The sequence below is a fragment of the Protopterus annectens genome, chromosome 11.part0, assembly GCF_019279795.1.
Source record: "Protopterus annectens isolate FY-2018-M chromosome 11.part0, PAN1.0, whole genome shotgun sequence".
NCBI lineage: Eukaryota > Metazoa > Chordata > Ceratodontiformes > Protopteridae > Protopterus > Protopterus annectens.
In genome coordinates, this window is record NC_056745.1 from 1106168894 (window position 1) to 1106186713 (window position 17820).

Here is a 17820-nt window from a genome sequence, read left to right on the forward strand (position 1 = left end):
TTCATCATAAAGTCCAGGATACTGTGAACTGGAGTTTGTCATTAATTTTTCTGCAAGGGGCTACCTGAGTGGGTATGGCATGGAAAGCTCCCAGGATACTGTGAACTGGAGATGTCACTGTGGAAAACAGGAGGAGAAGATATTTTGCCATCCTCTCCATAGGTCAAGGTGACTGCCTGATAGGTAGGAGTTGAAAAATGTGCTCATAAGGGAGTTTCAAGACCAAAGTTATTAAATTAGCATTAGTAAATGGAAGAAAATGTATTTCAATAGGCTCAGAGAAGGCACATTCCAAATCTACATATTTATATCCATGGCAAGGACCTAACTTTGTAAATTATATATACATATTGCAAATATTAACTAACTGCTGCAGAAAATAGGTGGTTACTTGGGGTGTTTACAATGCAAAGCTGAATTAATACAACCAAAGTGACACATAGCTCACAACACCAGTGTGCCGCCCAACAACAGCCCCTAAGGCAAGACAACATACCTAACACTTTAGTCATAGGTGACGCTATAGTCAGGCACACTGATGTCCCACTCACCAGGCTGAACAAGGAGAAAATTACAGTCAGATGCCTGTCGGGTGCCAGGATCCGCCACATAACGCATGCACTCAAGTCACTCCACAACAAGTACAAATACGACTCTGTCATTGTCCATGTTGGAGTGAATGACTTGAGACGTACCTTCCTGGACTACATGAAAAGAGACATGGAAGAGCTCTTGGATCATGTGGCCCAGGCAGGTATGACCCTAGCCCTGAGTCACATCCTGCTTTCGTCCATAATGATACAACAATATAAGGACAAAATGACTGACTTCAACAATTGGCTAAGCTTCTGATGTCATTCAAATGGGGATCCAGCATCTGTCTGCCTAGGACGACATGATCGACAAACCATGATGCTTTGCCAGAGATTGTCTGCACCTGTCACCCCTGGGATTCAGGTTATTGACTAAAGCTCTTGCCAACCCTATAGTGCCTTTTTTAGGCAAGGTTCAAAGGACAAAACCAACACTGTAACAGATACAAGCATGGAAAATCTGAAGGTAATGCTATTCAATGCTAGATGTCTAAACCTCAAAATGCACTCTCTCGAGGCACTCCTAAAAATCAGTATTTGTGCAGTAACTGATACCTGGTTCAAGGCTCCAGAGATCACGCCTGCAGTACCAGGCTACAACTCTTATCAAACTTTTCGGCCACCAAACCAAGGCCGAAACACTAAAGGTGGAGGAGTGTCCATATTCACCAAGGATATTCACAGCTCCAGGCTAGTTGCCCAACACAATGCAACTGAAATTCTCCAGGTGCATCTAACACTAGGTAAGACTGCAATCCAAATTGTAGCTTGCTACAGATCGCCCACCAAGCCCCAAGATTCTCACTACACCTTTCTAGACATACTGGAAAATATTAAGATACAACCAAACACCCTTATACTGGGTGATTTCAACTACCCTGCCATTAACTGGGAAAACTACTCGGGTAGCAACACCTTTTCCTAACGGTTCTTGGAATTCATAAATTCCAACACCTTGGATCAACTAATCCATTGTCCCACCACGGGCTCCAATATCCTAGACCTGGTCATTACCAACATGGGAGATAGATGCTCCACACCAGTGGTCACCCCCTCATTGGTCAGGTCTGACCATAAGCATATCACCCTTGACATCCACATCCCACCTCCACCCCTCAGAAAGGAAACCTCTGTAAAAAACGTCTCCAAAGCTAACTTCATGCTACTCAAGTCAGAAGTGACAAACTTCATGACATCCATGCAGACGGGAGCTGAAAGTTCGACTACTGAATCCTACACTGAGGCACTGTACAAGCACATCCACTCGAGCATGAATTGTGCCATACCAAATAGAACCAAGATGCTCTCCTCCAAAAAAGGAAGCCAATCTGGTGGTCCCCTGCCATAAACAAACTATACAACAGAAGAAAGAAACTGTTGCAGAAAAGAGGAAAATCCCAGGATGCAAAAAACGTCCTTACCAACCTCAGTAAGAAGCTGAGATCCCTCATAAAATCCTCCAAAGCTAGTTAAGAAAATAAAATTGCCAACGATTTTAAAGACAACCATAAGGCATTCTTTAGTTATGTCAAGAACCTAAATGGCAATGCTCAGATTTGTTCTGAGCTACAACAGAATGGCATTAAATATACTGATCCCAAGGATATTGACAATATCCTGGCAGATCGATTTAGTGCCGACTTTACCCCATCTCACCCCCTAAAGGGCCCATCTCAATACCAAAAGATTGCCAAATTCTGGTAATCATGGCCACACAGGTAGAAACTGCACTCTCCAAAGCTAAGAATACAGCATCCATAGGACCAGATGACATCCCGGGCTGTGTACTAAATGAACTTCAAAATGAACTGGCACCTCACCTAAGTGTCATGTTTAATCATAGCCTCACCTCAGGCTTCATGCCCACTGAGTGGCACACAGCTACAGTTATCCCACTCCACAAGGGGGGAATCCACCTTGGATCCTAGGAACTACTGCCCCATCAGTCTGACGAGCCTGATCTGCAAGGGCATGGAACGCATTATCATGGAACTTATAAACAAAGACATTGACAACCTTCAAACACTGGACCCCACCCAGTTTGGGTTCGTGAAGGGCCGATCTTGTCTCCTGAACCTGATTGACTTCTTCAAATCAGTCTCCAGAGCTGTGGACGAGGGTAAGGTAGACCACACAGCCTATATGGACCTTGCCAAGCCCTTCAACACCATCCCCCATTCTGGAATCATAGATAAACTTACTAAGCTGGGCATAAATCCCTATGTCAATTAATGGGTTGCCAACTGGCTTACTGACAGAACCCAGACTGTAAAAGTAGCCAACTCCAAATCCAGCTCCAGACAAGTGGAGTACCTCAGGGTTCAGTCCTGGGACTGTTCTTGTTTGGCATCTTCTTCTCTGAAGTGCAGGCCAACACTAAGGGACTCTGGCTAACAAAGTTTGCAGATGACTGCGAACTGGGAGCCATTATTGAATCCCCAAATAATGTGGATATTCTACAAAAGGGCCTTACAGAAACAGATGCTTGGTGCCAGAGCCATGGGCTCAAGCTTAATGCCAAGAAATGTATAGTTATCCCCTTTGGGAAAAACCATGTACCCATGAATTACCAAATAGGAGGCAGTACACTAAACACCGAAAGTGAGATGAGAGATTTAGGGACACATGTGGACAGTGGTCTCACCTTCGATAACCACATCGCCACAAATGTCAGGAAATCCTTCGATGTGGCACAGCTCATCACTAAGGGCTTTTCATCAAGAAAAAAGGAGGTCATTGTCTCACTATACTCATCCCTCTTTAGACCCACTATAGAGTACAATGCCCCATTTGGTATGTACCTCACAAGACATCTGCAACAGCTGGAAAGGCCGCAGAAATACATCACTAAAAGAATCACAGGCCTAAAGCAGATGCCCTCTGCTGACCATCTAAAAAAGCTCCAGCTATACTCTATGGCATATCGTCTACTCAGAGGCGGTCTCTGCTTAACATACAAGGCCATGTCTAACCCTGAGCTGTTGGGCACGCTCCACTTAAAGAAATCCCAATCCCTCAGAGCCACAAGCTCCAGGAAACTAAACCTTGCCATCACAATGAACAAAACATGCTAGAGGGATAGGTTCCTGATCCAGAGACTCCCCATACTCTACAATAGACTGCCCATACATGTCAAGCAGAGCGCCTCCTTGGCCCTCTTCAAAGGGAACCTTGACGATTGGATGGGAGATAGGAAATTTACCCCAGGGATCATGTTAGTCACCCTGCTAGACAGGGGTCCAGGGAAGTAAATATTGTGGGAAGTAATATCTAGTGAATTGTTATGGCTAGGCTTGTATAGGCCCTAGGGCCAACAGCCTAGTACCAACCTATGAACCTATGAACCTATGTATGTGCCGCTTAATGTCCAGGAGAGGTTTTATCTCATAGAATGTTAAGCAGAGCAGACGTTAAGCGAACATCTTATACTTTGTATTTTGCTTTGCTTAATGCCTATCTGAACAACAGCTGATCACATTTACGTCTGCTTAGTGCATTATGGATGTAAACATACACTCATTTATGACCAAAATGATGGTTAGTAAATTTTAGAAAATGATATTCTTGAAGATGGATAAACTTCTAGGGGAGGAGAAATGACTTTTCCTCGAAGTATTTATAATATCTAATCACAGTATATGATGATTTTTCCCTAAATCTATGCTAGTTGCGTTGGCTCTGTACACTGTTTATTCTTCAAAGATTCTGATTAGACAGCAAAATCTGAAAAATCTCTCCATGTGCATGAACTGTTTGAATGTAGTCAGAGTATCACTCTAACCACACGAATGTTTAGGTATATGTGAAGGAACCTTAAATTTGGATTGTCATTGTTTCATGCTAAAAGTTTCAACCAAATGCAACAATATGTTATGAGTAGAGATTGCAACAATAATATGTCTTCTACCTTCTGTAAATACCCAGCAAAATGTAGGGATTTATTGGAGAGAACTTTCTTCTTTTTGACATCTTCTTCATGCTTTTTCCTTAGCTCTTCCTCTTCTTTTCTTAATTTTTCCTCCTGTAAATCATAAAAAATTAAGTCAGAAGCTGGCTTACTGTTTATCTAGACCTCAGGATATAGCTCCAGTAATGTGAAGAAAGATGCTCAAGAGGTTTAATAAATGTTTTACATGTGCAGACACACACACACACACACACACACGCGCGCGCGTGCATGCTCACGCACAGGCACATGCACACATGCATGCACACACGTGCACACACATACACACGCACACATGCACACACACACATGCACGCACACACACGTGCACACACACACACACACACACACACACACACACACACACACACACACACACACACACACACACACACCAAACAAATCACCAAACTGTGGCTACATTTATAATCTAAAAGCAGAAATCTTTTGCTTATTCAAATATATAAAAACAAAACAAACTGCAAATTCAAGTTCCAGCATCTGATCAAAAGAATTGAATTAAACCCATGTCATGAGCACCAGGCTGTCACCAGGTTATCACTCAAGGAGAGGAGGTAGTCATGAAAGTGGATTCAACCATTTAAACAACAGCTTTGTGGAATAGATTAAACAGCCAAGTGAAATGACTGCTGAGGTTAATAGATGTTACCTAATTACATTTCTTATAGCATCTAGAAATAAGCTAAGAACCTGCAGGGGCAAATGATTGATAACCTTTAACTTACACAAAAGCCCAGTTGAGAAAAATAATTTCTATACAGCTCAGTTAAAAACATTGTTGGTGCATGCAAACAAAGAAAAGAGAAGGGATTGAGAACCTTGGTGATATGCGTGGTGTGAGGGCAGGCAGGGAATACGAAGAATCAGAAACACTGAATGGCTACTTCTCTGCATTTTATAAAGAAATGACGCACCATAAATCTGTAATGAACAACACCTTTAATAAGTTCACAGAAGATGAGGCTTTGAAAAACACATAATAGATAATGGATGTACTGTACTGTTGGTACACTTATTAGGGTACTACCATGACAGAGTTCGGCTTTGATTTAAATTTAAGCAAGTGTCAGAGTTTTGGTGGTCAGTTGGAGTCAGGTGGGGTACCTTTTGAAATGAATGGCATTTCTCTTCTGATAATTCGTTTAGGGGATCAAGACAATGCTGAAAACTTCTAAGGCAGACATTTTGGCTTGAGGTTCTAGGGCTATTTGTATATGGAAAGATTATAGTATGTTCTTTAAGAAAAGGTTTAAACACAGCCTTCATGTTGGTGTATGTTTATTACAGAGAATCCAGCATTCACCTTGGGATATGTTTACTACAGGGACACAATATTCACCTTGGGATATGTTTACTACAGGGACACAATATTCACCTTGGGATATGTTTACTACAGGGACACAATATTCACCTTGGGATATGTTTACTACAGGGACACAATATTCACTTTGGGTTATGTTTACTACAGGGACACAATATTCACCTTGGGATATGTTTACTACAGGGACACAATATTCACCTTGGGATATGTCTGTTACAGGGACACAATATTCACCTTGGGATATGTTTACTACAGGGACACAATATTCACCTTGGGATATGTTTACAACAGGGACACAATATTCACTTTGGGTTATGCTCATTAATGAAGCAAAACCTTAATTTTGTGATATATCTGTTATAGAGACCTAGCCTTCTCACTCTGGGACATGTCTGTTACAGATACACAGCCTTCTCACCCTGGGATTTACAGCCTTCTCACTCTGGGATATGTTTGTTACAGAAACACAGCCTTCTCACTCTGAAATATGTCTGATACAGAGACACAGCCTTCTCACTCCAGGATATGTTTGTTACAGAGACACAGTCTTCTCACTCCAGGATATGTCTGCTCTAGAGACACAACCTTCTCACTCAGGGATATGTTTGTTACAGAGACACAACCTTCTCACCCTGGGATATGTTTGTTACAGAGACACAGCCTTCTCAAACTGGGATATGATTGTTACAGAGACACAGCCTTCTCACTCCTGGATATGTTTGTTACAGAGACACAACCTTCTCACTCAGGGATATGTTTGTTACACAGACATAGCCTTCTCACCCTGGGGTATGTTTGCTACAGAGACACAGCCTTCTCACCCTGGGATATGTTTGTTACAGAGACACAGCCTTCTCACTGCGGGATATGTTTGTTACAGAGACACAGCCTTCTCGCTCCGGGATATGTTTGTTACACAGACATAGCCTTCTCACCCTGGGATATGTTTGTTACAGAGACACAGCCTTCTCACCCTGGGATATGTTTATTGCAGAGACAAGGCCTTCTCACTCCGGGATATGTTTATCACAGAGACACAACCTTCTCACTGCGGGATATGTTTGTTACAGTGACACAGCCTTCTCACTGTGGGATATGTTTGTTACAGAGACACAGCCTTCTCACCCTGGGATATGCTTGCTACAGAGGCACAGCCTTCTCACTCAGGGATATTTTTGTTACAGAGACACAGCTTTCTCACCCTGGGATATGTTTGTTTCAGAGACACAGCCTTCTCACTCCGGGATATGTTTGTTACAGAGACACAACCTTCACTTTAGGATATCTTTATTATGGAGATGCAGCCCTCCATTTGCAATATCCTTTGTTAGCTCTCATTGTGTGGCAGGTAGACAGTCCATCTTCGTATGTGTGTAGCAACAACACTTCAACAAAAATTTAAGATTCTTGTCAGTCGGCCATGAGGGAAAGATTGAGCTACTAACTTCTTTAGGCAGAGGTTATGAGTTAGATACACTAGGGCCTAATGCATGACTCTGTAGGAGCCAGGTAGAAGTGGCTATCTCAAATTTCAAAACAAACAAGTTGCAGAATGCTTACATACTCAAATACTGAGGCCTTGCCCTGGGGAAACTGGCACTCTGAGGAAGATAATACAGCCACTGATATGATGGTATAAAGGATCATACAGATTTCATTTTGCACCCCCCCCCCCACACACACACACATAAAAGAAAGTTTATTTTTTTATTAATTTATCTATTTATTGACTTAGTAAGTCCACTGGACATTTTTCTTTTTTCATGAGTAACCTGGAAACACTGTCTGGTTAAGTGAGTTTCTCAGGATCACAGTGGAGGCAAATAAACAAAAAAGGAATCAAACTCTGTAACCGGAGCAAGTAAAGAAGCTCATTAGTAGCTCAGAGCTTAAATGTTCTGCATTATTTGCAAGACAAGGTTCCTATCCTTATTTAGGGATAAGCCTCAGAGGAAGACACAGGTATAACCTTAGCAAGGTAAAAGCAAATGCATTTCCTCTCATCTGATTCCTCTCCTTATATTCTTTCTTTTTTTTTTTTGGCACATTCAGTTGCTCTCTGACTTCTATTTACTTCTGGTTTGGTTTCCATTCCCATCTGACACCGGAATACTTCTGCTAAACTCAGCAGAGAGGTCAGCTTTGACTTCTCCTCATGTATTAAAACTTTCACTATATTTGGATCTGATGAGGTCAGCAGATATGTATGCAGTCCCACAACTACAGATTTATACATGTAATCAACTTCAAGAACGGCCACACCTACATCAGAGCAAGGACATATAATCTTCATACAAACTGATTATTTAGTGTCTATATTACAACACTGATGCTTGAGTTAATCGAATAACTAAAGCTTGATCTTGTAATATTGACATCTAAAATTGTCGAACAACTGATTCATCCAGGGGAAACACTTCCCTTGACAGAATCCAAAAAAAACCCCTTTACATGTGAAATCAAGTGGGGGGCTTTGCCCCACCACACACCCCAACTGAGGGGCTATGCCCCCTACACCCCCCTACCTAAATATACCAACTCCGAGATTGCTCCAAATTGGAGAAACAGGCATACTCCACATAACGGCCAAAGGAAGTGTTTCGCACAGCAATGGTTATTCCACTCCACAAAGGTGAAGCCACAACAGACCCGGGAGCTATCGCCCTATAAGCCTGACTAGCTTGGTCTGCAAGGCTATGGAGCTCATTAGCAGAGACATTGGGAACCTCCAAACACTGGACCCTACACAGTTCGGCTTTGTTAAGGGCAGATCATGCCTCCTAAACCTGGTGAACTTCTTTGAGACAGTTACCAAGGCTATAGATGAGGGAAAGGTGGTACACAGCCTACCTAGACCTTGCAAATGCCTTCAACACCATTCTCCATTCTGGTATTATAGAGAAGCTCACCAGCCTGCACATAAACCCCTACGTCACAAGATGGGCTGCCAACTGGCTCACGGACAGAACCCACATGGTGGGAGTTGCGGGAGCTAGGTCCGACTCTAAACCGGGTACAAGTGGCATTTCCCAGGGCTCAATCCTAGGACCCCTCCTGTTCAGCATATACTTCTCAGAGGTACAGGCAAGCACAGGAGGACTATGGCTGACCAAGTTCGCAGACGATTGCAAACTAGGGGCTATAACTGACTCTCCGGCTGACACAGACATCCTCCAAAAGGGTCTCACTGAGACGGATACCTGGTGCTAAAATCATGGCCTCAAGCTAAATGCCAAAAGTGCATAGTCATCCCCTTTGGAAGAAACAAAGTACTCACAAACTACCACATAGGTGGTAGTCCCCTAAATACAGAATATGTAATAAGGGATCTGAGGACCCATGCAGATAGTAATCTCACCTTTGATAATCACATTGCGAAAGTACTATGTGTTAAGTAAGTTAAAGCGCATAATTGTGTGTTAGATGTGTTAAGAGGTACAGACTAATACTATTTCTACTCTACTTTGTATTTTAAGGTGCTTACAACTATCCGTATGACCCGGCACTGATGGCTTATTTTCCATAGATGCACAGGTTAGATTGCTAGATAATTTTACTGTTAGACTGCTGATAATATTGCTGTTGTACCTTTGTTAATCCCAATTTCCTCATTTTTCTTTCTTTTTCATTATACCTTCTTTTAGCTTGATCCCATTAGCCCTCTCTTCTTCCTTGCTTCCTCCTATTTCCCCTGATTCTTTCCTTCCCTCTACACTCCACATTTTGGTCCTCCATCCTCTAACTCCTCCTACTTCTTCCCACTCACTGCCTATTCTCCTTACCACCTGTACTCTCTTCTCTCCAGTAACCTTGCCCTACTCTCTTCCATTACACTCACTCATCTCCTCCTAAATCCCTCAGTCCTTTCTCTTCATCTCTCTCCTTCTGGTTCTCCCATCCCCTCTTATCTCCCTCCTATCTTTACCCTCTTCCTATCTGCACTCTCCTTCTCGATTAGTCCCACCTTGCTTTCTCCTGGCTCTCCGCCTCATACCTCAGTTAGCCCTTATCTTCAGCTCTGCTCTCCAAGGGCCCACTCCCTCCCCTACCCCCCCACCCCCCACCCACCCCGGGTCCCACATTTATAGCCTCTACTCTATAGCCACACCCCCAGCCTATCCTATTACTCTCCTTCCCACCACTTCCCGTTCAGCCTCCTAGCATCCCTCCCTCCTCTCCATCTCCCCCAAGACCATAAGCATCTCTCTATTACCTTTCACTATTACTATCTTGCAAAAACAAAATCTCTAACAATTCTAAATAAGAACTACTTAACAAACCACCACCTCCCAAAACTGCTTGCCTAACCCCAACAATAACTTCCTTATAGGACACCTTAACATCAAAGCATAAATACAAAATACCTTTCATCCATGCCCTCTTAGATATACACTCATTTGACATCCTTTTGCCCTCTCTGAAATGGCTTACCCCAGGCACAAAGACTCAGAGAGATTGTACCCCAGTTATAAACAGAATAAGACAAGCAATACTCTTCAAAAATCAACTAATATATCTATTCAACCAGAATGCCCAAACCTAAATAGCAAAACAGAAACCATCATTATTAAACTCCAACTTAACCCCAAAAATCTATTTACATTATTTGTTTGTATAAATACAGTCAATCCCACCTCCCATATTAACGTATTACCTCAACTACAAGAGTCAATAAACCCAGTAAGAAAGAGAGTATATTAGACTGGGACACATTATAAGGTAGGTATTATGCCTGATGACATCAACCTACATTTCTAGACAAAACAGTCAAACACTTTAACATAGACCTTTATGTAATTGGAATTGCTTAAAATCACTCCCCTAGAAGAATTATTCCTTAATTCCACATTCCTATCTATACTTGATTCTCATGCACCAGAACGCTTATTAGAAGAAAAAATCAATCGCCCCATGGCTGACCACCAACACAAAAACTCATGCTTGCTAGAAACAAAGCATGGAAATCTTGGAGATGTAATAAACTAAACCCTGACTTAGTTAAATAAAAAAATCAATAATCTCTGACAAGAAAAACTTCTACTGTAACCTCCAGGAAACACATATTAACAACAGTAAATAGACTTACCCAGAAACCCTCTCCAGACTGCCAATGCTGAAACTATTCAAACCCTAGCCAAACAAATGAACACTAACAACTCTCATATACCACCTAACAGAACTACCTCTTCCCTCAATTTCTGCTCTAAAACCTATATCTACCTCTTTCATCTTCAAACTCATTCACAAACTTAAACCCTGCACCCTTCTGCTGACAAGCTCCCTCTTTTCCTTCAGAAAGCAAAGAAATTGCTTATCCTATTTACTCATCAACAGAACTATCCAAGGAACCATCCTGATATATGGAAAGTCTCCTATATTATACCGACCTTTCCAACTTTAGACCAATTGCCCTTCTTTCACCCCTTGCAAAAATAATGGAAAAATGTATTCACCAGCAACTGGTACACCTCCACAACATAATAGCAAACTGCCAGCATGGTTTTAGACCCCATCATAGTACCACCACTGCCCTTCTCTCCTTTATAGATACTATCAACAAAAATCGAAACAACCATTCTCTCTCCTCCATTGATCTCTCAAAAGCTTCGACATGGTTAACCACTCTCTCAATCAATATTCTCGAATCTCTTCCTTGTGATAAACTAGCCACAAATTGGTTTAAATCTTACCTTAACAACAGACAACAAGCAGTAATTTGGGAAAATCACATTTCTTCTCTCTGGCCCATTTTCATCGGGAGTTCCCAGGGCCCCATTCTAGTTCCACTTCTGTTCACCCTCTTTATAAACGATCTTCAGACTGCTATACCACAAGCTACCTGCATACAATATGCAGATGATTCTACTGAACTGACCTCCTTAACACAAAATACCTTTAACAAAGTAGAAACTTGGTTTTCTAAACGGTTTCTCCTACTAAATGCAAAAACTAAACTCCTCCTCTCCCCCACCTCTCGGTCCCCCTTTAAACTTTACCATTTCTTCTAATAATGGCACTATCATCTCTGATCCAACTACTAAACTTCTTGGAATAACCATTGACAATCATCTTTCCTTCGATCAGCACATAAACAACACCATCAAGGTTGTTAACAAAAAATTGAATCCCTATATTAAACCTTTTCTAACCCCAGCAACAAGAACCAAATGTGCTCAAACCCATCTCCTATCTACTCTCCTATATGCTTCTCCCATTTATACCAACCTCAAGAAAAACAATCTTAACAAAACTTGAATATATATAATAACAACACGTTCGGCCACTAGTAACCCTTTAGGACTCACCACTGTATAAATCTAAAGCAACTTGGAATTTCAAACACTATAGCTCACAACATATTACACCTACCTGACAACACCCCTATACTCTCTCAACTCCTAATCATAATAATCTGAACTCTCTAGTAAACTTGACTAAATCAATAAAGGCAAACAACACAGCAGGTTGTTCTCTTTCACTAACACTATAGGTAAATGCTGGAATCTCTTACCTTGTGACATAACTTTGACTACAACCCTGCCTCAATTCAAACAGAAAATTAAACTGTACTACCTAAATCATTGGCTTTGTTCCTGCAGTACACCAGGCTAACCTTTTTCTTTCTCATACTACATCTCTCCTTCACTCTTCCTATTAGTATCTGTCTTATTTCTTCTCCTTTTACAGTACTAATCGACCTAGGTACATTCTATGTAAAATTGCTAATATGGTATTAACTGCTCATCGAAATGTGCTTCTCCTGAATCTATCTTGCATTCTGTGTGATGTTATGATTTTCTAATTTGTTACTTATAAACATTTGTAATATTTTGTAATGTACTTAGTATTTAGTGGAGCTTTTCTCCTCGGGCCTCTGCTGAAAATGGACATGTATCCAGCCAGACTAGCCCGGTCAACAAATGTAAAATAAATAAATAAATAAATAAATAAAGTGGTTAGAAAATCCTTCTACGTGGCCCACCTAATCACAAAACGGTTCGCATCCAGATCAAAAGAGGTCATTGTGCCCCTCTAGTTATCACTCATGAGACCCATCATAGAGTACAATGCCCCATTTGAGATGTACCTTACAAGACACCTGCAACAGCTGGATAGACCACAGAAGTACCTCACCAAGAGGACCACTGGCCTCAACCAGATGCCCTATGCAGCTCGACTGAAGAAACTCCAGCTGTACTCGGTTGCATAACGCATACTCAGAGGTGAACTCTGCCTGACATACAAGGCCATGTCCAACCCAAAATTGATGGACATGCTCCACCTAAAGAAAACCTTATCCCCTCAAGCCACACGCTCTAGGAATATAAACCTCACCACAACGATACGACATGCTGGAGGGATAGATTCCTGTCCCAGAGACTTCCCATGCTTCAGAACAAGATTCCAATCTACATAAGAAAGAACTCCTCGCTAACACTCTTCAAAAGAAACCTTGACAAGTGGATGGGAAACAGAAAGTTTACCCCGGGGATCACTTCAGTGGCTCTGCTGGAAAGAGGCACAGGGAACTAATCTAAGGGGACAGCAAAAGCCAACACATTCTGGTTAGGCTTATAAATGCCTTCAGGCAGATAGCCTACTACCTTCCTATGAACCTGTGAACCTATGGGTTAAATCGTCCGTTAGACAATTTACAGTTTCAATATTACAAGTTCGAGCTTTACTTATTTGATTAAGTAAAGCTTCGATCTTGTAATATAGAACCTTTTTTTATATACCATTTGAGAAGCATGAAGCATTTTTCTTGTTTTCCTATCCAACTTATCAAATACCTTTTGGGGCCAGTTAATCATCCCCAAACTGAAAGGTTGACAAGGAAAAGCAAATTGGTTTATAGCTTGGATTTTATTCCTAGATGTCAAGGCTGTTTTGAACATTAGGTTTAGTCTTCTGAGGTATTCCTCACTGAATTTTGTTCATACTTGTTCATTTTTTATTGCCATTCCCTCATTAATTCCCAGATACTTATTCACTCTCTGCTACTCAGTTCCTTTATCACATTTCTGTCACAGAGTGATATTTTATTGTTACTGCAATTCTCCTGTTATAAATGTTGCTACTGCGCATTTATCAAGACCAAATGGCATTCTTGTATCACCACAGAAAGTTTTAATCACTTGCAGTTGTGCTTTCAACTCTCCCTCTGAGCAACTATATAGGTGTAAGTCACCCACAAAAAGTACATAAGAAGACTAAGTAAGGTTGTTTTCTGGAAGCCAAATTGTTACCATCACCTAATTTGTTAAGTTAAGAGCTTAATGGGTTAAGGGCAAGATAAAGCAACAGCAGAGACAAAGAATCAGCCTGGAATATCCCCTCTGAATTGTTATTCCTGAGATCATAATTTGCCCTTTGCCAAGCCTTAACTTGAAAATGGTTTGCCACTGTTTCATGATCACTGTAATGAAATTGATCAGAGTAAGATGAGGTTATACATCTGTAAGCACTCATTTATCCATGAATGTATGATGCTGTACAATGCTTTTTTTGTAATCCATCCATGCCATACTTAGATTTTTCCCCTTTTTATAATTTATGGTTTTATTTAGCATCAACTGGTCCTTTGCTCCATATGACTTTCTTTTGTTAACCTTTTGTTATATTGACATGATTGAGTTTTTCTTCCCCAAATGATTATGGATTCTGTCTGTATCAGTTCCAGTATATAGTTTGTACATTATCGGAAGGCAGGTTATTAGTCTACATTTTTAAGAAGGCTTACAGGTTCACTCTTAAGGAGGAGTTTCATTTTTCCTGTTGTTAACCAGGTTGGTGCCTGTTCATAATACACATATAAATAATTCTTATTCAGGGCTAAATATTTGTGTAAAGATGTTAATGCTTTTAGCCAGAAGTTAAGTACTGCAGCTAGGCCTGAGGCTTTCCAGATAGGCGCTTTTCTTAATTTTGGTTCAATTTCTCTAGCCATTACTTCATCCCATTTCATATTCTCTATGTTGGAACTCCTTATAGTGTATTTTAATTTTACTATCCATTCAGCTACTTTATGTTCCACTGGGTCTTTATAAATATTTCTCCAAAACGTGCATATTTCTTCATTTTTTGGTGGTGTTTCTATTCCCTTTGCTTTGTTTCCCAGTTCTCTTTATAAATATTTGGATCATTATTGAATGACCCAAATATTAATGAATCAAATTTGGGTCATTAATATTGTGTACTTTTCCTTTATATTTATCTGCATACCTTTTAAGTTTTTCAGTCTGTGCTGATATCTTTAGTTTATTATTTGCAATAATGTATGATAAATCCTGGTCTGTTTTGATACTATACGTTACTTTTACCATGTGTCTCAAGTATTTTTATTGATCTGTTCTGTGTTCTATATTCTTCTAGCAGTGACACTTCTTACCTTAATTGCTTCATAGTTTTCAGTATGCGATGCTTCCATGGTGGCCTTTTATTTCTTGCCTTCCATTCTTTTATTGCTTTAAGGTTTTGTAGTAAGACTTTATCTGACATTAATTTAGCTACATAGTAATATATCCTATTTACTTCTGTTATTTTGCATTAATTTATCTTAACAATCTTGATTACTGTGTTAATCTGTTTTATCAGACTATTAATATTTTGGGTCTTATTTACTATCTGCTGTCTATTTCTTTCATCAATCTTAATATGTCTGTCCATCTCTATTAAATCAAGCAGCTCATCCCTTATATAGTTTTCTTCTAAAGTGAGAGCACATTCTTTGCTCTCCATTTTCTGTGGGGATTCTACAGAAAGTTCCAGAACATCTTCCTGTGATATATCCTCTTCAGATGCATCCCGCGTTATCTGCTGCTCCTTTATACGGGACTCATTGGTCCATCACTCCAGAACACTGCCTTTATCAGAATTGCCACTATTTCCTGCTCCTTCCCTTGCTGTGCAACTTCCACTGAATATTTATACCACTTTCAGAACATCATTGTGTGGCAAGTCTTCCAATGTCTCCTGCTCCACCTGTTTCTCCTTAGTTTGGGTACTCATTCTTCCATCATGTTGTGATATCACCTGTGTTGGATTTTCTACACTAAATCTTGCACTTCACAGGTAATCTATGACTTTAGTTTCTGTTTATTTAACTTCTCTATCATTATGCCCTTTTCTACTTTCCGCCTTTGTTTCCTTACTTTTTGTGTGTGAAATTTCACATATCCATGGGCCTTTGCCTGTATTTCTCTTCAAATATCTTTGGTGCTGAGTTTTTTTGTATTGAGTAGTTTTACTTTCTCCTTTGAATAAATATTGCACCATATCCTTCCCATGTCCATGCTTCTTTTTTATAACTTTAAAAAATTTCTGGATTTTGTTCCTTACATATTTGTACTTTCTCTGTTGCTCCATTTTCCAGGCAGTCCCAAGGTTCTTCATCTATGTAAGTATCTGTTGTATCAATGAATGCAAATTTGCATTTGAAAATGTTGACAGTTTTTCTTATGAAAATATTTTTCTTTCCTCTAATTTCTCTCTTACTCTTTCCAAAAATCTTCTATCTTGAAATTCTGGCTTCTTGCATAATAGTAACAATACATAACTTCTCAGTTATCCTCAGCAGTCTAATCTGCGTATTTATGGCTCTTTGTTGGCCTGTTAGTTTTTGTGTTTCTTTGTCAATTACAACTTCTTTTTCCAACAGGGGGTCATCCTCTCCTGTGCCTGGCCTAACCCTATTGTAGGAATGTTTCTGTATCTTGAGAATTTTACAGTGTTATTTTTCCAGTATTGGCACCAGTGTGTACCCTTCCTGGCAGCTGTGCACCCAGCTGTCCTTCTTATTTTTTAACCTACCAGTCCCCCATGATATATACTATATAAGATATAGTCTATATATCAAGGTTACCTTGCTGAGATTTTGTGAAAACAGGGTCCACCACATGAAGGCACTCACCAAGGCTTGAAGATGAATTCAGTCCCAGCAATTCTACTCTCCTTTTGCTTCTGATTTCATTAGCTTTCTATTCGTAGCTTTTATAGACTCACATATAGCCCATGTCATGTCTGAAATGGATATTTTCAAAAAGTCTCCCCACTTGGATAACAAAACAGAGTAACACGTACATGGTTGGTGGTAGAAGGACAAATACCTCAAAAGAAACAAGAACCTGGGAAAATATTATTGTAAGTAAGGAAGTGGTTGTAACAGGACAGAGGTAACAAAAGCACTGAAGAAACATTACATAAGAGGAGGTACAGTAACTGTATGCTCAGCAAGGATTGGCAAGCTTTTCTAAACAGTGCAGGATTCTAACTGATACTGTTTTAACACAAAGTCACTGAAACTTCTTACTCTGACAACATGAGCTGGTGAACTCCTATCACGACCCAACTAACATGTTTTCAAAGACCTATATTTATTAATAACGGGCACTGTTTGGGACTATAACCTCCCACCCCACCCCACACAGACACACACACACACACACACACACACACACACACACACACACACACACCTCCCCTACATATAAACAATCAGAAAAAGAGGAATAAGTACAAGTCAGTGAGAAGACTTTTTTTAGTTTGAAGTGTTACATAATATACATGTTGAATAATCATTTCAGACAATGCACTTGAGCTTCTCAATGTTCAAGTCACCTTACATAAAATCCAAAAACATTTCTTGCAACATATAGGTCCCCTCTATGAGCCAGGATACCCATACCATGTATTTAAATTTATTGGAAACCCTCACCACCCAACCCACTACCATATTCATGGGTGACTTTAATTACCCCACTATTAACTGTGATTCATACATGACACCAAACGTGCAGGTAAAGAGATTCCTGGATTTTGTAAACACAAACTCCCTGGGCTAGACTATCAACACACTGACCAGCGGTGCAAACATACTGGATCTGGTCCTTTTTAATATGGAAGAATGCTGCAGACCCCCTAGTGTATGATAAGGTCAA

General features: G+C 40.4%; 1 protein-coding gene across 7 annotated transcripts in view; it reads right to left on the reverse strand.

Annotated features, from left to right (window-relative positions):
* The window catches only part of LOC122815712 (troponin T, slow skeletal muscle-like), a 361457-nt gene that overhangs the window by 121540 nt on the left and 222097 nt on the right, over positions 1-17820 (reverse strand). For all 7 annotated transcript variants that reach the window (XM_044088451.1, XM_044088450.1, XM_044088449.1 and 4 more), the window contains one exon: positions 4501-4614. In XM_044088451.1, the coding sequence (XP_043944386.1) occupies positions 4501-4614 (114 nt within the window). The remainder of the gene's footprint in view (positions 1-4500; positions 4615-17820) is intronic.